This window comes from Magnolia sinica, chromosome 11 (assembly GCF_029962835.1).
Source record: "Magnolia sinica isolate HGM2019 chromosome 11, MsV1, whole genome shotgun sequence".
NCBI lineage: Eukaryota > Viridiplantae > Streptophyta > Magnoliopsida > Magnoliales > Magnoliaceae > Magnolia > Magnolia sinica.
Genome location: NC_080583.1, coordinates 40,618,857 through 40,645,818, shown reverse-complemented (window position 1 = coordinate 40,645,818; position 26,962 = coordinate 40,618,857). Strand labels below are relative to the sequence as shown.

Here is a 26,962-nt window from a genome sequence, read left to right as displayed (position 1 = left end):
GGATTACGGCGCCGAAGGTTGTCATGCACAAACGCGTGTGCTCATCTACATGCTAGCACCCTTAAAAATGTGGCTAATGTGACCAGGATCTTAGCTTTTCATGAGGTGGGCCACATTGATAGATAAACTGACCGAAAAATTAGGGCAGTTCACTCCTCAGTCAAGCAATAGTGTACAAAACAATTTGACGGCGTGAATAAAATAATCCAGTGGTTAATTTTTCTTGTGCATCGTGGGCCATCTTCAGAGTGATCGGCCCTGATTCTTTCCCAGATGATCCAGACCGTGTGGACCGCGTCCTTGAAAGCTCAGACATCACACGCACGTGTGCCCTGATGACTTACGTGTTGACGTGGAGGTGAGCGAGCTATACACAGCCGCTTGTGTCCATGGCCCGCTCGCTCCACAAGCTCCATCACATTTAGGAAAATCCATCTGTCGAAAAGAAAACCGGCGAACGCCTAAATTGAAAATACGCATAAGCCCCAACTGCAGAGTGAACCATTACTAATCATGTTGATCGTGGACACGGATCCATCACACGGGTGCCAATTTATCACGTGCGAAGCGACGCACCTTTTGAACATCTTCCCTGAAAACTATAAGAAAGACGGCTAACCGTAAAAATTCCGATTGATAAAGCGCAGTCCAACCGCATGATCTAACAGAGAGAAAGAAACAACCTCAGAAAGAAGACTTCTCCGCCTCAGAAAGGTCTTCTCATTTTTATTTTTATTTTTGCGGAAAACCCCCTTCCATAAAAATTCATGGCTACCAATGACCAAGAAGCAGAAGAAGACAGCTTACTCGCAACTCCTTCTCCTCTAATCCCAGCAGAAGGAAAAGGATTCGAATCCGACGACGCAGAGAAAGCCTACGACTCCCACGAGCAGATTCTGGTCTCGATCTGGACAGACGATTCGTGCGACGGCTCGGATTCGTCCTCGATCCCACCCTTCTCATGGAAGAAGCTCTGGCTCTTCACCGGCCCTGGCTTCCTCATGAGCATCGCCTTCCTCGATCCTGGCAACCTCGAGGGCGATCTCCAGTCGGGGGCCATCGCCGGGTACTCGCTCCTCTGGCTCCTCATGTGGGCCACCATCATGGGTCTCCTGATCCAGCTGCTGTCCGCCCGGCTCGGTGTTGCCACGGGCCGGCACCTTGCCGAGCTCTGCCGAGAGGAATACCCGCCATGGGCCAGCTACACGCTCTGGGTAATGGCTGAGGTGGCCCTGATCGGGGCCGACATCCAGGAGGTGATCGGGAGTGCAATCGCTATCCAGATTCTGAGCCATGGGGTGCTGCCGCTTTGGGCCGGCGTCGTAATTACTGCGTTGGATTGGTGACTCTCTCTCCCTCCCTCCCTCCCTCCCTCTCTCTCTCTCTCTCTCTCTCTCTCTCTCTCTCTCTCTCTCTCCTTGATTCTGTTCCTGCATTGACTATTCATAATTTTGAAGTTCCGTATAGAATTGGAATTGTTTGTTTTGGCCGAAACTTAGGGTTTGGATTTTGAAAACTAAGTAATTCACAGTGTCTGTGGGCCCACTCTTGCTATGGAGCTAAATCTGTGAAAATATCCTATGAAATTCAGTTCATTGGATGGTTAGGATTGTCCAGTGAGTTTTTTTTTTTTTTTCAAGGACCATATATAGTGTGGCCTGCTGGATTAACGGTTTGGATTACCTAGGGTCTTTCATTTGGCTTATCGTTTGTAGTCCACGTATTGCTCCATCCTTGTAATTGGAGCCCTTCGTTCAGTGGATCCCACTAAAGTGATGAAACCATAGGTAATTGGTGTGGTTAGAAGATCAGCTAGGCATCACAATAACATACAGGTTTTGAATTCTGATCCTGCAAAATAAAATTTGATAAATTGGATGGTTAAAATTGTCCAATCAGTGTGATTTTTGTACTGTGGGCCATTGGATGAACAGTTCAAATTGCCAAGGGTGGGTGAGGACTATGGTTTGGGGCAGTGCCATGGACTACTAGGTCCATACTAAGTCTGAATTGGGTTCGATCTCTTGTGAACAGTTTCATCTTTCTATTTCTTGAGAACTATGGGGTGAGGAAATTGGAAGCCGTTTTTGTGGTTCTCATTGCAACAATGGCGCTTTCTTTTGCATGGATGTTTGGTGAAACCAAACCCAGTGGCAAGGAGCTTCTAATAGGTAAGTAGATGCCTTTCAGTTCAAGGAATCCCCTTTTTCTTTGATTTTCAAATCTTATACAATTGCAGCTGAGTTGGGTTCTCCTTTTATCAGGTGTTTTGGTTCCAAAACTTAGCTCGAGAACTATACGTCAGGCTGTGGGTGTTGTGGGTTGTGTCATTATGCCACACAATGTGTTCTTGCATTCTGCTCTGGTGCAGTCGAGAAAGATTGACACCAACAAGAAAGGTAGGATTCAAGAGGCCCTCAATTACTATTCTATTGAGTCGACAGTCGCCCTCCTCATCTCCTTCATGATCAATTTGTTTGTGACAACGGTTTTCGCAAAAGGATTTTACGGAACGAAGAAGGCTGATTGTATAGGCCTTGCAAATGCTGGGCAGTATCTTCAACAGAAGTACGGGGGTGGGATATTTCCAATCCTTTATATTTGGGGAGTTGGGTTATTAGCAGCCGGGCAGAGTAGTACCATTACTGGGACATATGCAGGGCAGTTCATCATGGGAGGTTTTCTCAACCTCAGGTTAAAGAAATGGCTGAGGGCATTAATCACGCGAAGTTTTGCGATTGTGCCAACTATAATTGTCGCTCTTGTCTTCGACACCTCCGAGGCTATGTTGGATGTCTTGAATGAATGGCTTAATGTGCTTCAGTCGGTTCAGATACCATTTGCGCTTATTCCGCTTCTTTTTTTGGTGTCCAAGGAGCAAGTCATGGGTTCCTTTAAAATCGGCTCGATACTCAAAGTAAGTAGCAACTTCCACTTTTTCCGACCCAAGTTATTATCATTTTCGTTACTACTATGACATATCTAGCACCATAATCCATGACTATCTATACTTCTTCTTCTTCTTTTTTGAGAGAAACTTTGATTCTCTGCAGAGTGTGATAGATATACGCAGGTGGTTAGAAATTACTCAGAAATTGCTTACATGGCATACAAATTATGCAAAATAAACCATCCAAATTATGTGCATCGGCTTGGACATATTATTAGCCAAAAACTAATCTTATTTGGTTGCTGAAATTTTAGATTTCTGGGCATTTATTGGATGGTTAGAAAAGAAATCATCCAAGGTTGGATTTGGATGAATTTTAGTTCGTTGGAAAGCTAACTTGTTGATATTTCAAAAAAAAATGTGTGAATTGTTTTCAAGAATCAATGAGCGAAATAGATAATAATATTGGATCAGATTTGTCATCATCATCATGGTCTAAAGCCTTATCCCAACTAATTGGGGTCAGCTACACAAATCTTGTTCATCCATTTCATGCTATCATGGACCATATCCTTTATAAACTGCAGTGAACAGCCTTAGTGTGCAGCATGCATGACAAAAGAAAATTCTTCTTGGCAAATTCTGTCAACAATTTACATGAACTTCAAAAGCCAAAGAGCAATTACATAATTATTCCAAATTTCCAACTAAACTTACAAAAAAGAAGAAGCTGGGTTATGTAAATTATTTGGGAGAAAATTGAGCAAGGTTAGAACTGTCCATGTGGATAAATTTGGTTCATTTCTCATTATCGCAAGAACCTAGACTGAGACGTTTAAATATTAGTTGTAAGGAAGTAGGGTGTTGTATTAGTTATCTTAAAATTGGCTAACCATAACTTCCCCGATGGCATCATGGATCTCTTGGCCATTTGAAATCTACCATTCTTTTGACAGGTGACCTTAACATTAATAAAAGCAGAAAAGATCATGGTTTTGAATGAAGGTATCGGTCACCGCATCGGCCCGATGAAAAATCATGAGACATGGCGTCACGTATCGGTATTTGGGCCATATCGGGCCATATTGGCTTGTATCGATCAGAATTTTTTTAAAGCAAAAAAATGAGAAAATATATTACAAAAATATGAAAAATGAGATATTCAAGAATCTCTCTCTCTCTCTCTCTCTCTCTCTCTCTCTCTCTCTCTCTATCTCTCTCTGTTTATATATATATATATATATATTATTTTCATCATGTATTCAATGGTGTATCAGACTATTCTTTGGTAATAATGTTGTCTTAACGGGTTGACCTATTGTAAGCTATGGTATTGACTTTTTATTTTTTATTTTGTATAAATTGTTAATATATGTCAGAAATTGATATCATATATTGTTAATATGATTTATCTATCAACTAATATAACTTTTCTAAAATTATTTTAAAAAATAAAAAATGTCCAAAAAATAACTCAAAAATAAAAAATATAGAAAATATATTTTTTTAATCAATGCATCTATGAAATCATTAGATCCATAGTCTTCTAATACTCCTCAAGTATCATAACAAGAATTAAAATTAAAAACAATTTAAAATGTTTTACAAAAATTTTAGAAAATACACGCGTAAATAAAAAAGAAATTAAAAACCGAAATCTTCAACAAATTAGTATATTCATATTCTAATATTCGAGAATCATAACAACAATAAGAAAAAACTAATTTATTTATTTTTTCTAAAATTTTCAAAAAATTCCTATGTATATAAAAAAGTAAAAAAGAAGAAGAAGAAATTGCCCTAAATCTTCAATAAATTAGTAGATCCGTAGTTCTCTAATACTCCTCAAGCATCCTAACAAGAATTAGGAAAAAAGCTAATTAAAAATATTTTTTTCTGAAATTTTTAGAAAATACGTATGTAAATCAAAAAATAAAAAAAGAAAAATCCCCAAATCTTCAACAAATCAATAGATCCTTAGTCTTTTAATACTCAAGCATTATAACAAAAATCAGTAAAAAATAAATAAATTAACAACTGTTTCTAAATATTTTAGAAAATACCTACGTAAATAATTTTATTTATTTATTTATTTTTTTAAAAAGAAAACTTGCCAAATCTAGATCAAATCAACTAAAGATCTGATCGAATTAATTTATATTGTTGTTTCCATGAGGTTGTAGATCGAAACAATAAAAAATAAATATATATTTTTTTAACCTTTGTTTTTTTCAATTATTGTAAAACTGGACTAGGGAGCTTCGATTCTTTGATTTGATGCCAAAAAAAAAAATTTCAATCTTCAAATCTGACCTAGATCTGGTCAAAAATGCATTTAAAACAATCCCTCTCTGTAAAGAAATTAAAGGAGAAGAGAAAAAAAAAGTCTTTTTTTAGGCGTATCGGTTGAAACGATACGATTATAAAATATCAGTGCCGATATGGCCGATATGGGCTGATATCAAGGTGTTCCATAACGGTAACGGTGGCTGTAACGGCCACCACTGTTACCTTTACGATACAGGGCATAACGGTCGTAACGGCTGTTACAGTCTCTCTTTTTTATTTTTTATTTATTGAAAAAACTCCCGAAAAACCTGTATCTACCCCGTAATGTTGATTAAAAAGTATGAAAAACCTATATATGTCCTGTAATAGACCATTAAGGGGCTATTATGGCCTTTATAGGGGATGTAACGTGCCATTAATGGAAATTACGGGTCATTTTTTTTCCATAACGGTTGTTACGGCCATTACAACCCCGTAACGTGTAATGGTTGTCATACCTTTACGTAACCGCCTTTACGGCCCTGTAACAACCTTTACGACACACCATGGCTGATATGGTACCTTTTTTTCATAACGGGTCGATACGGACAAACTTGTTTGGTGGTGGATTCCCCAAGGTACATCCTTCGTCTTCCTCATCTTCGAAAGGTATTCTTCTTCTTACATCATTCCTCTCTCTTTTCCGAAAGGTATTATTCTTTTTCTTCTCGTCTTCTTCATTTCCTTCCCATTACAACCTTCTAAACCCTAGATTTTCAATTTCCTATTTTCTCTTATTTCTTAAAAACCCTAATTCCAAAATTTCTAATTCCCATGAACCCTAATTTTCCTAATTTCAGATTTTCTCCTTTCCTAACCCTTATCATAAAGCCTACAAATATGTCCATTGAGTGTGGAACATGCATATGCTAAATTGGAAGTTCTATCTTTCAATCGGTCCTAGTTTTAATTGATTTATGTGATTGCTTAGCATGCGGGCATGTGATTTAGGTTAAATCAGATTTTATTTCTCCTATTATTTACTCTTAATTAATTGGTAGGTTAGCATTTTTGTTAATTGAATTCCTTTATGGACTCTTTCATAGTCTCCGTGTTGCATGCTAGCATTAAATCATGTGTCTTGCATCACTCTCTTTCTTGCAGAAGGATTAAAGTAAAATTTCATTGTTCTTTGGAATGAGAGAGACTCAATTTTAGGCAAAGAAGTTAGAACTTCAGCTAGCCTAAGATAGGCTTCGACTAGCCTGAGTTCATTGGATTTTGTTCAACGGATTTCGGATTGCACGGGATAAGAATTATCCAAGATTCAGCTAGCCGAATTTTCGCGAAATCTAAAAGATTGAATTGCTGAAATTTCATCCGAACTTTCTTAGGCTGGCCGAATTTCAAGCTTAGGCTAGCCGAACAATAACCTAGGCTAACCGAATTTTCAACAGAAGTTGTTATTTAGCTTGAGCTTGAAGTTGGGCTAGCCGAGGAAGCTAGGCTGGCCGAACCAAAAGTTAGCTTGGCCGAATTCCAAAGCAAAAACACTTATAAAAACTCAAAATATAGAATTTTTGAGAGCACCTATTCCTAAGGTCTTTTTGGGATTTTACCGCCTGTGTTATAGTAAATATCTGAGTCACTTTGTCTTGAATTTAGTCTTGAACTTTGACTAGAATACGGGCGACGATTTCTTTGAGAAGTTGTGTTATCTTAACTTGATCTTAAGCCGATCTTGAGTTGCCGATCTTCAGGCATGTAGAATTGTTGTGAATCCATACTTGTGAAATGATCTTGAGGCGCTTTTGTCTTACGGAATTTGACAATCTATGTATGCTTAACATAATAGCACTTAAGAGAAGTATCCTCCAAAGCACCTTTCCTCTTTTCAAGGATGGAACATTCCATTCAACTACATAGGAGATAACTGAGGCTTCTCTCATGGGCCATGTGCTTCTGAAAAGATGAAAGAAAGTGGGCCATATCGAGCTAGCCACCATACAACGCCAAAACAAGATGCATGGAGTTGTCACCCTCTTTGCACATCATGTACCTATTAGGGACACTAAAACCCTGATTCTTTAAATGATCAAGGTTCTGGATTTGTCTTTTATTGTTGTCCATATCAAGCCGGTCAACTCATTTTCTAGGCATTTTAATTCATCGGGTGGGCCACATTGTATGATGTAAATGGATAGCTAAACTAGGTTTTATTAGCTGCCAATTTCTTACATACTTTGGTGGGCATTGGAAAAGGAAGGAGTCTCGAGAGGATATATTGATTTAAGGATATGTATGAGGGAGCAGTAACAAATGCTAGTGTAGAGGTAGGTGAGTTTCCAATTACTGTAAGCTTTCACTATTGGTTGGTAGTGAACCCATATCTTTTTGTGTTGGTTATGGACGAGTAAACGAGGCATTTACAAGAGGCGTATGTTGTGTGTAGATCCCATAGTTTCGATTGACAAGACGAGTGAGGGGGGAAACACAAATCTAGAACTATGGAGGGATGCTTTAGAATCTAAAGGTTTTTAAATTAGTCAAACAAAAAAGTACATGGGATGCAATTTTAGTAATGATAGGAGTGAAAACAAGGAAGTTGTTATGATCAAGGTGTTCCGTTGCGGTATCGGTGGGCGTAACGGTGCCCACCGTTACCAATATGGATACGGGGCCGTAACGGCCGATACGGGGTGTAACCGTGCAAAAAAAAAAAAAAAGGTCAAAAAATTATAAAAAAATATCCATTAATTTCGGAATATTCTAAATATTCTAAATATGCATTCATTTATAATTTGGAACATGTTTATGGTGGTGTAACGGTCCACTCTTTGATAAGGATGCTATATCGGGTTATCTGATGGATTTATGAACCTAACAACCTGGAATTAACTGCAAACCTTTTATTTTTAGTTTTCTAACTATATAATATCTATATAAATTTACTATAATGAATGAAATACCAAAACATCTAATATTTTCAAGTTTTCCTTTTATTTATAGTGCTAGTGCATTGCATACTTCATGACTCACATACATTTCATTTCAATATATAGAGTTTAGAGACTTTTGTATCCTATTATGTAATTCATATACCTAACAATTTGATATCATTTTCCTCAATAGATCTTTTAAAAAAAAAAATTAAATTAAATTGGGGTAAATAGTGTTGTCAATTTGGGGCTAATTAGGGGACCGTTTGATGCCCTAAACTAGCCTCAAATTAATGTAATCTATTGGCACTTATCCCACTAATGGATTGGTGGACATTTATTAGACAGTGAAAAATGAAAAATATCAAATGGTCCTATTTCAAAAAATAAGTGTCTCCAAACTAATAGTGAAATTTTTTCAAACAATTTAATTTTGGGATTGTGACTTAGCAACAATGGTCCCAAAATTTAATTGGTTAATTTTAAGTTGATATATACCTCGTGTATAAATTTTTAGGGCCATGTATGTGGGGTTCACTCGATTATGTGTCATATATACATGTCATCCATCCGTTTTGTCAACTCATTTAAGGGTATTGGAAAAAAATGAGGTAAATCCAGATCTCAGGTGGACCACTAGTGGGCCAGGCGGGCCACCTCGATGTATTTGTATATCCATGCTGTCAATCCGTTTTGCCAACTCATTTTAAGGTATGGTCCAAAAATTCAGGTAGATCTACATCTTCGGTGGACCACTAGTGAGCATGCCTTTAAAAGTGGGGCCCACCTCAATGCATTTGTTGTATATCTATATGTTCCATCCTTTTTGCCTACTTATTTCAGGGCATGGACCAAAAAATGAGGCTAATCCAAATCTTAGGTGAATCACAAAATAAGAATTTAATTCCCACCATTAAAAATTTCTTAACACATTTTATTTTGGGATCAAGCTGTTATTTGTGTTCTCCCTTCACCAAAGTGAAAGGTTGGATGGAAAATAAATGTTAAAATGGGCCCTAAGAAGATTTTAACGTTGGGCATTCAATCCCAATTGCATGATCCAATTGAGATTTTGATCCCTTCATTTCAAGGTTCATGCCTTAAAATGAACCTGAAAAATTATAGATAGCATGGATTTACTATACATAAATCAAGGTGGGCCCCACCCCACATAATAAAATAGTGCGTGTGCACTATGCAACGTACATTGCAAAGTATAAAAAAGAGAAAAGAAAACTGCATGGTTGTGAAACAGCCATGCCAGTCCATTCATTTTTTCTGGAAAAAGAAAAGAAGAGGGAGGGAAATGAAAAGAAAAGAGAGAGAGGGGACCGAAACGAGAGAGAGAGAGAGAGAGAGAGAGAGAGAGAGAGAGAAGGGCAGCAGCAGTCCCGCAACCCAATAATAATAATAAGAAGAAGAAGAAGAAGAAGAAGAAGAAGAAAAGGAAAAAAAAAAAAGGTAAGTGGTTTTTTTCATTTTTTTCATTTTTCTTTAGGGTTATGGCCCGTAACATTTGTTACGGTATTGTAACGGCCATTACGAACCCAAAAAACAGAGGTGCCCCGTTTTGGGGCCGTGTCGCGTAACAGTTGATACCGTTACCATTACGCATCGGCCGTTGTGGCCGAAACGTAACTGATTTTGAATACCTTGGTTATGATTGCTGCCCAAGAAGTACCACACAATGACCATTTTTGATATCCTGGACGATAATTCATGAGAGTAGAGGGATTGAGAAAGATTTTGCTCATAGAATTCAAGATGGGTCGAAGAAGTGGAGATGTGCCTCTTGAGTTATGTATAAATCAGACTGAAGGGGAAATTTAGTAGGATAGCTACAAGACTAGCCATGCTTTAAGGGACAAAATGTTGGGCGATTAGGGAACAACATGTTCATAGGATGAGCATATTGAAATGAGGATATTGAGATGGATGAGTGGAAAGATGAGGAAGGATAGAATTAGAAATGAATCATTCAAGGGAGCTTGGGGGAGTAACACCGATAGGTAATAAGATGAGGGAAAGTAAACTTATACGATTTGGTCACATGCAATGAAGATCAATAACTATGCCAGTTTAGAGCGAGTTAGTTCAAGTTGAAGGCCCTAAAAGGTGAAGGGAGGAGCTAGTAAAAAAACAAAGACTTGATGACCTATATTTTAACCTCAATTGCAGGATCCTTCTCACTAGTTGCCACTCCCACTTCGAATCCTTGCTTGGGAATCTTTCTTCCGCTACTGCTTCCTACCTATTTGTTTACATTTTGAAAGAGACGATTCCAAGCTCCCGCACCCGAATTTGTTGATATTTTGCTTCATGCTTCATGTAACTATAGTTTTAACTGAGGATACGGTCCTCGATAGGATGGAATGGCAGAATTGGATTCATGTGGCTGAATCCAATTAATTGGTGATGATGATGGTGGAGGTGGTATGCATACATCTTAATTCCTCAAGTTCAACTTTCTTTCAATTTTCTGAGTCAAGCATAAGGATGTGAAAGCATTTGAAGCGTGTGTGTGTGTGTGTGTGTGTGTGTGTGTGTGTGTATATATATATATATATATAAAGAGAGAGAGAGAGAGAGAGAGAGAGAGAGAGAGAGAGGAATGCTCACCTGCGCACCAGTTCTCACGAGAACTCGTGAGAACTTTTTCAAAACTCATCACACGTGATGTGGGCCCAAACTCTAAACCGTCCATGTGACGCATCACCCCATGAAACCCCTGAAGCCTGACTTTTACCGTTATCCAAAACTTTGGTGGGCCATGGCAAAAGAGAGAAATCAAGGGAGGAAATTGTTTACTTTTTCCATGGCCCATGAAAGTTTCGGATCAGAGTGAAAGTTGGCCCCCGGGGGTTTCATGGGGTGCTGCATCACATGGACGGTTCATATTTTGGGCCCACATCACATGTGATGAGTTCTGAAAAAGTTCTCATGAGAACTAGTGAGTAGGTGACCATTCACACACACACGCAAGCGCGCGCGCGCACACACACACACACACACACACACACACACACACATATATATATATATATATATAGAGAGAGAGAGAGAGAGAGAGAGAGAGAGAGGAATGCTCATCTGTGCACCAATTCTCAGAAGTTCTCGTGCGAACTTTTTGAGAACTCATTTATGGTGATATGAGCCCAAAATTTGAATTGTCCATCTAATGCAGCACCCAATGAAACCTCTAGGGCCCAACTTTTACCCTGATCTTAAACTCTGGTGGGCCATGATGAAAGAGAGGCAAATCAAGGGAGGAAACTATTTCGTTTTGCCATGGCCCACTAGAGTTTTGGATTAGGGTAAAAGTTGGCCCCTGAGGGTTTCATAAGGTGCTACATCAGGCGGATGGTTCAGATTTTGGGTTCATATCACCAGAAATGAGTTCTCACGAGAATTGGTTTGCAGATGAGCATTCCTCTCTCTCTCTCTCTCATATATATATATATAGCCAAATGCTCAGCTACGCACCAGTTCATACGGAACTTGTGTGAACTTTTTGAGAATTCATCATATGTGATGTGAGCCCCAAATCTGAACGGTCCATGTGATGCAGCACCCCATGAAACCCCTAGGGCGTAACTTATACTTTGATCCAAAACTTGGTGGGCTAGGAAAAAGAAAATGGTTTCCTCCCATGATTTGCATCTCTCTTTGCTATGGCCTACTAGAGTTTTAGATCATAGTGAAAATTGGTCCTTTGGGGTTTCATGGGATGCCGCATCACATGGACCGTTCGGATTAGATGACCATGACACGTGTGCAAAGGTGCGCACGTGCGCAGGTGCTTAGGTGAGCATGCCTCTCTCTCTCTCTCTCTCTCTCTCTCTCTCTCTCTCTCTCTATATATATATATATATATATATATATATATGAACACCCAAAATAAAACAAAATTTTGATTTTTGTTTCTCCTACATTGTTGAAACATATGTTAGATCCTAGATACTAGTAGTTGGAAGCGGGAGCAGGAACAAAATGTAGAAAATAAGCTATTTTTGGATCAATACGGGAGTAATGAAATTCTATACTGGAATTGCAAGTTGATTTGGGCCCACGATCCATGAGCTAGGCCCAAACCCATTAAGCCCAAGCCTAACAACTGGCCCATCAACAATGAGACAATTACATCATCGAGTTATTCGCAAGGGTAGCTAGTTTGGAAACCCTTGTTGACCAACTACATAGAGAACAACATGGTGAGCAACCTGATCCTATCATAGATCCTGATGGTGATCCAAAGCCATAACAAGGGTACCAACCAGAACCTTCAGTGAATCAAAATGGTATGGGTTCTCGGGAGTGTTTTCGACTTCATGTAATGACTCTTTGTAGAGAGCCCATGACATTGTGATAGAGACGCCTAAGAAAGATGATATTATCAATACGGGTTAAGTTTCAGACTTCACAAGTAGTCTTGATGCAAAGGCTTTTGTTGATTAGATAACAACGCTGGAAGATTATTTTGCATGGTATGACATGGATGATGTCCAACAAGTGGCCTTTTGTCAAGGTCAAGTTGATGGGCCCAATAAGACTATGGTAATGAAGCATTAACGACAACAATATCATCATGTCGTCCTGCTATCACCAGGTGGGCCGACATGAGGGAGAAATTAGAAAGTAAGTATTTTCCTTCAGATTACATGGATACTCTTCTCTAGGAACTCCTTGCATTCAAACATGGAACTTTATTGGTGAACAGCTATATTGAAAAGTTCAATGAGCTTTTTGTCCATTGTAAGCTTGCAAAGACAGACTGCGTAACAACTAACCGCTATTAAGCGAGGTTACGCCTAGAGATCCAACGCGAGATAATCATGTATGATTTCGAGTCAGTTGATGATGTTCATCAAAAGGCTCAGCGAGTTGAACAACAATTACAACCACATACTCTTCGATGCTTTGGTTCTGCAGTTGGGAAACCTTTTGTGAGAAAGGGTTCGGATCCGCATCTCAATCGGACTCTACCACAAGGCTACTGACCACCTCCCCACCCTTTTCAGCCACCCCTACAGATGCAGACTCCTCTTATAAGGTAACCTCAACCTTTGCAATGGCCTTCACCACATAATTCATACCAAAAGCAACCAGCGGTGTAGGGACATGACACAGGGGGTCGAGGTCTTAATCTTAATCAATCCCTTAAAAGAGAACAACGAGATGTTAACTGTTACCATTGTGGATAGATAGGACACTTTTCTAATGAGTGTTTGCAAGTCAGGAACATCCATTATTGTGGTAATGAGGACCCCTACTGCTTGGACGGACTTGAGTATTACGATGAGCACATCGAGACTGAATAACCCTATATAGAACCTGCATTATAGCCAGAGGACCCTACTGCTGAAACTGTGGTTGAAGCTGAGGATGAAGGCCTTATTATCATACACCACCTCCTTACCACCATCAAGGAGGAAGAGGATGATTGGTGATGAACCACTATTTTCCATATGCGGGTAAAATGTCAGGGTAGTTATGTAACATGATCATTGATGGCGGTAGTGTAACGAACATCGTATCCTAAGAGGTGATTGATAAGCTTAAGTTGCCAACTAAAAGGCACATATAAAACCATATAAGGTTGCGTGGGTTGACGACATTGCCATCGCTATGACTCGAAGGTTTTTGGTATCATTTAAAACAAGCATATACGAGGATGATATTTGGTATGACTTAATTTTGATGAACGACACCCACATCCTTTTCGGTCGACCTTGGCTCTTTAACTGAAAGACACAAAGCGACGGTGAAGCTAACACTTATACTTTCGTATGGCAAGGTCATTGTATTCTTCTTTGCCTGTTGCAACCTATGTCACCTCCTTCATCTATGCCTTCATCATTGACCTCGATTGCTCTTTCAAATTCTCGTGTTCTCACCATGTGACATGCGGAAGTTTGAAGAAGATAGCAAGGAGAAATGCATAATGTTCACTTCAGCCACAAAACAGGTGTAAGAGTCTGTTATTGACCAGGATGGGCCTATTCCTGATGAAGCCAAATCTATGTTGTATGACTTGCAAGATTTGATCCCCAATGATTTGCTCGAGGAGTTGCCTCTGTTGCGGGATATTCGGCACACGAGATTTGGTTCTCGAAGCATCCTTACTCAACTTACCAGCATATCAAATGAGTCCCGCCAAGCACGCCGAGTTGAAGCATCAGGTTGACGAGTTGCTTAGAAAGGGCTACATCTTAGAGAGCATAACCCATGTGTGGTGCCAGCTCTCCTTACGCCAAGAAGGATGGAAGTTGGCGCATGTGTAGACAGTCGAGCTATTAATAAAATCACAATGAAGTACCGTTTCCCCATTCCTCAGCTTGATGATATGTTGGACTTTGCCAGGTGTTATCATATTCTCTAAGATTGATCTTTGTAGTGGATACCACTAGATTCACATTCGACCTACTGATGAATGAAAGACGACATTTAAGGTGAGGTGGCTAGTTATTCCATTCAGTCTCACAAACATGCCTAGCACTTTCATGCGCGTCATGACCCAGTTGCTGCACTATTTTATTGGTAAGTTTGTTGTTATCAATTTTGACGACATTCTTATCTACAGTAAGTCATGAAAGGAGTACCTTAATCACCTAAGTCTTATCTTCAAAGTCCTTTGTCACAAGCGCTTTTACATCAACTTTAAAAAGTGTACCTTTATGAGTACATTAGTGGTTTTCTTAGGGCCTGTTTGGATTGACGGTACGGATCGTATAGTATTCTATTAAAGATGGATTTTTCCATTATACAATGTGAATTGGAGCTCGCGTCCGTGGGTTACCATGCGTGCGAATACATCAACAAATCAAAATTTTCAAATGGCGGTAATGTGTTTTCAGACGGCACTGCATCATGCAGTGCAGTCTCTTCATTGTGCTGTATTCTCAGGCGACATCATAGCTATCTCTTTGAAGATACAATTGGCAGCTGGAATCAGACATGCTGTTCCGGCCATATATGTAACTGCTTGAGCAATCAACGATCAAAATCAAACCATCTCAAATGGGCCTATCAACCTCTTCATCATATCTTGCTCTGATCTCTCTCCTCTTTCTCTCAGTGTCCTCCATTGTTTCAATTCCAATCCAAAACAACTTCCTTCAATGCCTTTCCTCTCATTTTCCAACTCCCTCCACAACTTCCCAACTCATCTACACTCTAAACACCTCTTCCTACATCTCAACCCTCCAATCTTCCATCCAAAACCTCATATTCTTGGGCCCCACAACCCCAAAACCTCTCTTCATCATCACACCCACAAATGCATCCCACATCCAAGCATCCATCATCTGCTCCAAAACCCATGACTTGAACATCAAAATTAGAAATGGGGGCCATGACTATGAAGGGCTATCCAACCTCTCTCTCCCCAATCAACCGTTCATCATCCTCGATCTTGTCAATCACCACTCGATTACCATCGATCTTGTAGGAAGCACGGCATGGGTCCAATCTGGAGCAACACTCGGCGAACTCTACTACACGATTGCGCAAAAGAGCGGCTCTCATGGCTTCCCGGCTGGGGTTGCCCCACTGTCGGTGTCGGCAGCCGCATCAGCGGTGGCGGGATCAGGACCAAGATGAGGAAATACGGCCTGGCGGCTGATAACATCGTAGCCATCTCTTCATTGTGCTCTACTACAAGTGTTATCAATATTATACATATATACAATATGTAGCCCTAATACGTTGTATCCAAACATTGATCTGAGGAAGAATTTGTATACCTGCCCGAACAATACCTCCTATCCAAACATCGATTCATGGCATGTTGATTTGAATGTATTCTAAAATTGATCGAACATATACATGAACAGTAGCCGGATACAATACAAGACACCCTTATACGAGAATCCAAACAGGCCCTTAGGGTACATTATCTTGTCACAAGGTGTAGAGGTACCCCGCAAAGGTGAAAGTCATTGTTGATTGGCTGACACCTGCCACTATCTTTGGAGTTTGTAGTTTCCATGGCCTTGCCACAATTTACAGAAGTTTTGTGTGGAATTTCAGCGAAAAGCTCGTTGATGCGAAGTAGTGATACTCCACTTACGACTTGAAGTTTTATGCCGTTGTTCAGACTTAATGACATTGGCGTTACTATTTGGTTGGCAAAGAGCTTGTCCTATATTTTGATCATGTAGCACTCAAGTACCTAAACTCTCAGCAGAAGATGAATGCTTATCGTGTCAAATTGAGTGCTTACCTTCAGGAGTTTTCTTTAATCATTCCTCACAAGGCTGGTAAGGACAATTAGGTTGTTGATACGCTAAGCCGTCACGCTCATCTATTGTCATTGATAGTGGTCATTGTTTTGAGTTCGAAGGGATATGGTGTATGCTGATCAAGGTATTCCGTATTGGTAACGGTGGCTGTAACGGTCACCACCATTACTGATACTTGTATCGGCCGATACGGAGGCATAATGGCCGTTACAATCCCGTAACGGTTGAAAATTTAGATTTATTTGAAAAATTCTGAAAAAGTAACTAGAAAATCCAAAATAATGTAAATATTCCAAATACGTATTCATTTTTTGTTTTGAACATGTTTATGGTAGTGTAACGATCCACTCATTGGTGAGAGTGTTGTATCAGTCTGTCTAGTGAATTTGTGAACATGATTATAAGTTTCTAATGTTTAAACATCACAATTAAGCACTAGAACTAGAAATCAGAAAAATGCATAAATACTACTTCTTCAATTTTTTAAAAAAAGGCCCTTGGAGGTTCTATTCGCTCAAATCACTTCAATCTACGGTTTAATATTAAAAACTATAGCAAGAGTGGTCAAAATCAGTTGTAAAATGACTTGGGAGAGTTTTGGAATGAGAAAAGTGAAAAAAATGAGAAATCTTTATTTAAATAGAAAAAGAAAAAGAAAAAGAGTGGTCATTTTTCGACCTTTATGGGAGTAACGGTTGTTATGCCCCGTAACGGCCTTTACGACCATTGTAACGACTGATATGTTTTAAAAAAACCAATTGTCCCGTTTCACCCCCGTATCGCGTAATGGTTATGGCCGTTACCTATACGTATCAGCCTTTATGGGCGTATCGTAACGGATACGGAACACTTTGATGTTGATGACAATGATTTCAGACGTATTTATACATGTGTTCTTAGTGGAGAGCTTGCGAGACACTCACATTTCAGCATTCATGATGACTACTTGTTTTGAGGAACTTTGTCTACTTAATACATCCATCCGCAAGTATGTTGTGAGGGAGTTATAAGCCAATGGGTGTAGTGTCCACTTGAGTTGCGATGCCACCTTAGCCCTTGTTGGAGATAGATACTTCTGGTCTTGTTTAAAATCAGAGGTCGCAAAGATTGCATGTTATGCAAGGTTTGCCAACTTGTTAAGGGCAAAAAGAAAAATAGTGGATTCATAACCACTGCTGATCCCACATGCTTCGTGGGAAGATCTTAGCATGGACTTCGTCTTGGGTTTGACAAAGACTGCTTGGAAAGTTGATTCAATATTTGTGGTGGTTGATCGATTTTCAAAGATGACTCATTTCATACCATTCTCGAATACAACAAATACTTTCAAGATTGCTCAATTATTCTTTTGAGATATTGTTCGTCTTCATGGGCTTCCCAAGATAATGTGTCTGATTGTGATATCAAGTTCACGAGTTATTTCTGGAAAACTCTTTGGGTAGCAACGAAAACCTATCTTCAGTTCTTAAGTGCCTACTGCCCTCAAACCGATGATCAAACGAAAGTGGTCAACTATAGCTTGGGCAACTTACTACGGTGCCTTGTCCACGATCATATTGCTACATGGGACCCAGTAATACCCATGGATGAATTTGCTGATGATAACTTAGTAAACAGGTCCATAGGGATGCACCTTTTGAAGTAGTAATTGGTATACGATTGCGTCTTCCAATCGATTTGGTTCCTCTATTTGTAGAGTCAAGACCAAGCATAGAAGCTAATGACTTCATCCGTCATATGCAATAAGTGTATGATGAAGTTTGATGCAATATTGCCACAAGTAGTTATAAGTAGCATGCAAATACAAGATGTACTTTGTTGAATTTGCAAAAGGTGACATAGTTATAGCCCATATGTTTTAAATCTCCCACCAGATTTACCTACCAGTCCTACTTTCAATGTGGAAGATCTTTCAATCTATTATGGACACCATACTAACGATGGTATCGAAGAACAAGCCATCACATTTTCGACCGTTTTGCCACTTACAAACATGATCGTTGATGCTTTCAATGACCAAATCATTTTCACACGCCAAGGTGGTTATCGGAAGTTTCTTGTTCATTGGCAAGGACAACCTCTCCAATGTTACATGGATCACAACCACATACTTCTAGCGTCTGAATCCCGACCTTTATGAGCAATATCAGGCTATTAACTCGCCAGAGTCGAGTTTTTTCAAGCGGGGGAGGACTGATGCAGGCTGATTTGGGCCCACGATCCATGGGCTAGGCCCAATCCTATTAAGCCCAAGCACAACAACCGGCCCATCAGTAAGGAGGCCCAAACCTCCTATTTAAGTAACTAGCTTATTTAGGTAATTATCTACCAAAATCAATTAGATAACTATGAATAATCCATTAGTTAACATTTTTAATGTATTCTTATCTCTTTTATCTCTTTTCTATCACTGTCACCTTTACGATACAGGCTGTAAAGGCCATTATAGTCTCTTTTATTTTTATGGATAAACTCGAGAAACCTATATTGACCCCATAACAGACTGTTATGGGGACATTATGAGCGTTGCGGGCCATTACAGGGGCTATAACGACCGTTAAGACCTTTACATGTTATTTTTTCTGTAACGGCTACTACGAACTTTAGAACCATATAACATGTAACGGTTGCCACAATTACCTTTATGTAATGGCCTTTATGACCCCGTAAAGGACGTTACATTACACCATGGTAATAAGTTATTTGTTGTCAATGACATTATGTATTTTCCTTATATGTATATTTCAAAAGCTTATATGAGAGCTAGGGATGAGTACTATGAAGTTAGCTTTGAATTGAATAAAAAAATTCTAAATTATTTATTTTTTACTTTATGTGATTCTTGTGTTTAGCTTGGAGGTGCCTACGCTTGGGTGGATCCTCCCCATCAAGCCAGCTATGCTAAATCAACTCACTGGTTAGATAATTTTTACAACCTTTCATTGCTGGGGAATTTTATAAAATTGAAGATTCATTAATTCATAGGAGCACTTTTGCTAATATACGATGCTTGGATAGCCCAATCCCATTGGGGGTGTTTGGTTGTTGGTTTTTATACTTATTGGCTTAGTAACTGCCCAGTTTCTTCAAAAGACACTTGGTTCATATTTTTTCATTTGTTTTTACATTCCCCAAGAATTCCATTCCCTAGCTTTTCAACAAAAAATAAAAAATAAAATAAAATAAAAATGTGCCCTAGCCTTAGATGGGGATTGGAAAGCCTAGAATTTAAACAGAAATTTAGACTTCTCTCTAGTTGCCTAGGATACCTTGTGTATCAACCAATTTTATTTTTTTAAAAATCATTCCTCAGGGAATACTAGGCCAACCCTAACATTCCCTGGGAACTATAAAAACCAGGGTTCCCCAACAACCAAACTAGCCCTTCAAGAAACAAAAAAGAATTGTTACAGTCTGAAACTGCCCTACTAGGGCATTAGATAGATATTCAGTTCTGTGCTTGGATTTCAAATTAGATGAGCGTCGGGCTTCCTTGACAACCACTCGTTGTAGCTTTGGTAATTTGGAATCAGCAAATCTCCTGGAATGGAGGAATTTGGAATTGAAAGGACGAGTGTTGGGCAAAGTTCAAAATTGAGTGGCTTCATGGGTAGATACGCCAGCACAAATTTCTCCAGTGTTTTGGCAATTCATAGAGGCAAATGGATTTGTTTGAAGAAGATAATAAAAAATCTTTTTTTCCCCCTTCAAGATAGAGGATTAGAACAAGTTCCTTCGTGTCAAATAGTAGAATACTTTGGCAACCATGTACTTTTTGTGTGGTGTCATTATGTGGATGAATCCCCAGTACCAGGATGGTGATGAACATGAAGTTTTTGCACTTATTGTGATAATGAAGATGAAAGATTTATGCAAAATTGTCTACCCTCCCTGTTTGGGTTGGCAGATTTTTCTGTAATTTTAGCCACAAGGTAATCAAGGAGGTGGTACTGAAGCAATTTTTATTTATTTATTTATTTATTTCCCTCTTTCCAGAACCTGGATGGTTTCTGGATTAGGCCCTTTGGGGGTTCCCCCTTTTTTCTGAGGGGCTGGATGATCTAGTTAGGATTAGGAGTAAGTATCTGACAACAGTAGGGCTATCAACAGGACGGTTTCAGGTCACGTCCAGGCGTCCACTTCATTCATCAGGTCTGGTCCCAACGGGTCTGCGTACTCTATTTATGATTCTGAAAGTGGAAATGGCTGTGTTTTGGGTACCCATCGGGCCTTTGAAACTCTGGTATGGGTTGAGCATCAATGGAAAGAGGAAGCCAAAAAGACATGTATTGTTGCCGGTTAGTTATTAAATGTGAGAGAAAATAGGTGAGGAAACTGAGAAAATAAGAAATACACATTTTTAAGACTGTTACTCTGTTAGTTATTAAATGAGAGAGAAAATAGGAATAGGAATTCAAGAAAATAGGAAATACAAGTTGTGAGGAAGCTGAGGAGAGGTGATAGAAAAATAAGCAATAAGCAATACACATACATAACCATTATCTTATAGATGGAGCTAGGTACATGACCATCATCCTATCATGTGCATACAGTTCGCTGGGTACCCAATGGGTGTCTGATACCCGACCCGATTTTTAAACGGGTCTGATGTCCTGCACCCGATCTGGCCCGATTTCTGAGGTGGGTTTAAAAATAGATCCAGATCCATTCCAACATGGTTCTGGGTACCCATTGACGGCTCTAGACAGCAGACCATTTAGGGTGGAGGGATTGTTAATGGTTAATTTGGAAAATGGGTGTAGGAGTTTTTTTTTCTGCCAGATTTGACAATAATTTATGGTCTTGCAAGAGGCACTCAAATGCTTATTGTGGGTTGCAGAAAAGCAAGAGATTCTCCCATGTTAAGTGCACTCCTTCACTTAGTTTTTTTTTTTTAAACTGTCACTTTTTCAGTTGTATCAAGGGGATGGAAGCCCCCTATATCTATTTAGAAGCCTAGTGATTTTATTGAGATGTCACCTTTGAATGGCCTAACTCGGATAGCAATGTAATATTCTAGAAAACATGATTACGTGTTTGTACTCATTAAAGCTCATCAGTGATTGTTTACAATGTAAAAGAGTTGCAGTGGCAAGTTGAAAGATGTCTTGCTTCTTTTGGGAAGGGACCTGAGTGCTGACACTCAACTAGGATTGAAGTTTCATCATTATGCCGTAATGATCCATAGAGCATTGACCAAACTCTGTTGGAGTCAGAATCAGTGTGTTCCCTAAATTTCAGATTTGTGCGAGTTTATGCTTGGACACTTTTTCCTGCACCTCATGGGAACCTTTTCTGTTTCTGGTCCTCACATTTCCTGGTAATATATTTGGCCGACTTTCAATAAAAATTTCTTGATATTCGAGTCTATACTGGTCTAGTTCCAGTTTAATCTATTTTCGAGTCAATTGAAAGAAAATTGGTACATGCCCAGGACTTGAAAGTTTCAGGCACCATAGGTTGAGGATTTATTGCTATATCAGGTTCTTATGTGTTCCAACTGTTTCATGGAGATTAGAGCACTTTGACCCAAATCAACAATGTGTTGTGAGTCTTAAGAATTTGACAAGTAGACTTTTACAATGTTGTATTGCAATCTGAACTGCCAACATTTTTTAAAGGTTAGATAAGAGTCTGCTAGGATGCATTTTAACTTTGAATTGTGATTGCTAGTCTAGTAAACTGGACATTACAAAATTGTAGTTTCGTTTAGCATTTATATTGAGGGTCTGGGCTCCAACTAGTTATTTGGTTACTTTCAGTTGACTTCAAAAAGAAAAAAAAAATGCAACTGGAATTCAAGGGCTACTTCCCCATTGTGACAGTTGTTCATTATCTACCTTTCAAACTGAGTGTTTGCAGTGCAATTTGCATGTTTATCCAAATGCTGCCTGAAAGAGTTCATTACATGCAAAACCAGATCGATGCTGTAATCAGTAATCACATGTTGCCATTGGCCTTCAACAGCCGGCATGGGGATTTAGTTGTCAATTAGATGATGTGCTGTTAATGCTAATTGAAGATTCTTCTCCACAAGTTTCTCAATGTTTTCTAGTTTCTCTAGTTCAAAATCTATCAAAAGGATGATATGTCTATTTTTGCGTTTATTTGTGCGAATTTGTTTGAATAGAATCCTAGACACTTTTCATTCTTTTCACCCTCCTTAGAAATGCTACCTCTGGCCTCTTTTTTTGCATAGAAATGGAACTGCTCTTTCTACCTTGCAGACACTACGTTGCACTGTTGTTGCACCAGTTCTTGTGATGTTTTGGGATTTAGCTTTTCTCACGCATTTTTCAACATTATATGGTGCAGACGGTGGCATGGGTCATAGCTGCGCTTGTGATAGTGATCAACGGGTATCTTTTGACGGATTTCATCTCTTCCGAAATAAGTGGGCCGTGGTTTGGTTCTGTTATATGTGTCGCCACAGCAGCATATGTTGCATTTATTGTTTATCTTGTTTTTCGAGATGGTGATCTTTCTGCATGGCTTGGCCGAGCATTCTTGAAGAGGTTCACCAACACGGGCAACTGAATGTCTAATTGTTACCCAAAAATCAACATCTCCTGAATATACAACAAAAAAAGAAGAAAGAGCAAAATCGCGAGTGGCCCGGTGATTACAATTCCAGCCCAATATTTCTAACTTAATGCTGATCCTTTTCAAAACCCATGTGCTTACTTGGAGCTTCCCCCTCCACCTATTATCGCAAAATATAAATGATCAACTTGTCATATTGTGCCATACAAAGGAGGGTGCCATTGCTGTATAGTCAGAAATGGGTATTCTTTGCTCCTTGTGGAGGGTTACAGATGCTTTCTATCAGGGCTACTGGGAGATGTCTATCCAGGCACCCATGTAAACGACCCCATGCAGCAGATTCTTTTTTTTTTTTTTTGGTGACCCATTTGCATGTAAAGTCGAACTAGCTGGATTGAGCTTATAGAGAGAGCATTTCTTCTTTTTATTTATTTATTTATTTATGGGCGAGCACCATAAGCATGTTAGATGTTACCAGGCACGCATTTGGTTTGTTGTTTTAAGCTGAGAATTACACCATGTTTTAGGTTTTGAGTTTGAATGTTTCCAGAGAGTAGATATGGAATTTGATTAGTCTGCGGATGCTTTGTCAAATGCAGCGGAAAGGTTTGGCCTGGGGCCTGGGGCCTTGGGCCTTTACAAGTTTATATATTGTGATAGCTGTCCCATTTTCCATCCCTACGTCTTGTTTGATCTTACTTAAGATGATAAGTAAAAATGAGGAACATGTGTTTTGCTTGTCTGCCTCCTGGAAACCCAGAGGGGGCGCAGATTTGTCGGTCGACCTGGTGGGTCATCGGACCTAACCCAACAATTAATGAGTATGGGTCCAAAATTTAGCCCCATTTTCTGAATGGTCTGCGTTTGAGTCCTCTCAAATTCAACCCTACACCGTAGTTACCTAGAAATGAGAATGAACTATTCAAACTCCTGGCACCATAGTTACATAGAATGAGAATGAACTAATCAAACTTCAACTAGACTTAGGTAAAATCGTCTTTGGTCAGCCCAAAAAACATAAAAATAAAAATAAAATCTAAACGGGTCTTATGGGAAGGATCTTTAGCACATCCTGGGAATAACTAACGAAGCAGATTGCAAATCCAGATCCCGACTAATCAAATGCGTTTGTACACTTTATTTGTCAATCACATGAGTTCGTGTGTCATGTAGCTGGTTGAGCCTATGGAAGCTAAAGACCGAAGACTCACAGAGCAAAGAACGTGTATATGAGGTGCCTCAGTGACTCCATCTTTAACTCAAAACAAACCTTGAACCTCTAGATGATCCTAACCTTAATAGGTAAACCTTATTGTACATCCATTAGCCTTAGAAACTTAATTGGAGCATGATAAGTAATGATAGAAGAGGCGTAAAGTTGCTGTGAAATCATATGCTCAAAATAACAGTTTTTGAGTGGTCCTCGATCTCATCAACATGCTATCAATGAGACTTGATGGAATTGAATGACCACTTGATCCGATCAAAGAATCAGTTCAGCAATTCAATAGATTAGTTCTTAGATTTTCTCGATTAATTGACCCACCATTTAATCCTATCCAATGACCTTTGATCTCATTGAAGAGTATTTCAATCGGATTGATAGAGTTGTTAACTAGCTGTTTTATAGTTGTTGTAAATCAATTTCTTATCAAACGACATTCAGTTCTTGAGCAAAATGATGGGTTGTTGGTGCAATAAAAGCTTAGGTGATTCCATGTTCATATCCATCATCTTAAGCCACTAAACCAATGAATTTCAATTCATCTTCATTGATAACACTATAATGAGGATTCCAACCTCTACCTTAAAGACGAGTTTGAACTCTACCATTTTCTAGAGATTAGATCCAACCTTATTGGTATATTCTTCATCTAGAGGATCTAAATTCTTTAGAAGACCTATCTAGGTGAATCCCCTAGGATTAAAACATTCCATTAGTTGTAGGAGATTTCACCATTCTCTCATCACCTTGGTCACCTCAATGGAGTATTGCATGCGAGGTGTTAGATCTTGGACCTAGAGCATTGGCAAGCATCGGCATCAATGATCAAATGAGTACAAGGAGAGTTAATTAAAGCATGGGAGAATAACAATCAAGCAACCCAAAAAGGCACTATAAAACGGGCTTAATCTGACAAGTTATTAATTATAAGAGTCTACACACTCCTTCCATGTATATAATTGAGTGTAAAGTTTATAACATAAACTTGCGTACATTCTTGTGTAGGACTATATCGCCACTAACATGTGTGAGTATGTGTGTAAGTATTTGTGTAGGCCACCGACACGGGTATATACGTGGTAAGTCCTTGCGTAGGCCTTCAACACATGTGAGTATGTGAGTAACTCCTTTTATAGGCCTTCGGCAGGAGTGTATGATTGTAAAGGTTAGAGGTGAACTTGATTTAAAACTTTTAATAGTGAATACCGGTACACTCAAGAAGAGTGTGTCTGCTAGAAGTGAAGTAAGAAAACTGAACCATTATATATGCTTGTGCCTGCGATTATAAATTATGTACAATTTTATTGATGCATATGTGTTTGAATAGGTAAATTATATAAATAATTGAATTGAATTATATGCTAGGTACTTGTAATGTACACACAAGCTTATTATCAATTATATACTAGTTGCATAATTGACATATCTTTAGTAGTATATGTGATTAGATCCATTATTGGCTTGGAAGCTTTAGTGTTAAATTGACTTGCTTAGTTTAATTGGCATATTAGTTTAAGTAAACATTTGAGTTTTAATTGATAAAATTTTTGTTGGTCATAATCACCCCATCTAGGACATAACCATTCATTCCTTAGCTTTGCCAAGCTTCCGTGTGCCATGGTAGACTATTCTATGCAATTTCAAGATATTATACAATTTTCCAGGCTCTCCGAAAACCCTAATTGTGTCTTATATCGATGAAAACGTCTCTATGTGGATGGTGTTGAAAATCCAAACGGGTCAAATGGAAAGGATCATCAAAGCCTTCCGAAAATGGCCAACGAACCCAATCAACGGGATACAAACCCAGCAAATCGGATCTCAACCACTCATCTAGACTCTCCAAAAACACAAATACTCTCTGTAACTAGCCAATGATATGCAAAAAAGGGCAATATGGGTCACTAGCCATTTCATGGCTAGTGTTCCCAAAAGTTTTTTTCAAGTTTCAACTCTTATGAGCAGAAAAAACACAATGTAATTTGGAAACTTGATCATAGGCCATGTAATGGCTGGTCTTGTGGTTTATAAAAGGGGCTTAGTAGACAAGAGGAGACAGAGGTCCAAAGGGAGAGAGTGAGGTGCTTAGAGTTCAATCCAAGGTTCCAAGAAGTTAAAATATTCCTTACCACGCCGACACAGTGCTTAACCTACGAGATAAAATAAGGAGAGAAGAAAACCAACGAAAAAGGCCATTAAAACTAAGAGTAGGGTTGGAATCTAGGGTATCTGATCAACAATTTTTATTTTTATTTTTTGTAGAAAAAAGGATGTTTAATTTCTCATTTTTCTTCCCATTGAAAATGACTTGGTTTGTCAAATTACATGAGTGTTGAGTCAGTCTTACAAGTGAGCCCCAAGCTGAAGATTACAAGATTAAAGAATTCAACCAAGAAGAAGTTCGAGCACTCCACACAAGTAAACAAAGCCTCACTTCCTAACCAAACCCTTGAAGTATATGACCCCATTTAACTTAGACTTACCCTCAACATTCTTAAATCATCTTTGATAAGCGTAAGTTTTGAACACTTAGAATTGATTGCATCAATTACAATCGAAGACATTTTTGATTTTATCGAACATGGTTCAATTGCATCGAAAAATACGCCCATTCTGTCCAACAACAAAATGATCATCTACTGAGAATTGTTGATTATATTGAATAGAGTTCAATGACATCGAAATTCAAATTTCGATAGCATCGAACCCGCTTCGATTGAATCGACTAAGGGCACTCTCTCTACACAAAAAATACTCTCTAAGTGTTCATCGATGTAATCGAGTCACATTTGATTATATCGATTTGCAATCGAAGACATTTTCGATTTTATTGAACATGGTTCGATTGCATTGAATA

General features: G+C 38.9%; 1 protein-coding gene across 1 annotated transcript; it reads left to right on the top strand.

The window, feature by feature from the left end:
* The first annotated feature begins 509 nt into the window (after positions 1-509).
* LOC131219060 (metal transporter Nramp3.2-like) lies at positions 510-23,474 on the top strand. The gene is made up of 4 exons (XM_058214034.1): positions 510-1,342; positions 2,035-2,171; positions 2,265-2,917; positions 22,653-23,474. The coding sequence occupies exons 1-4, from the start codon at positions 768-770 to the stop codon at positions 22,872-22,874; spliced, it is 1,587 nt and encodes a 528-aa protein (XP_058070017.1). The 5' UTR covers positions 510-767; the 3' UTR covers positions 22,875-23,474.
* Positions 23,475-26,962: the final 3,488 nt, after the last annotated feature.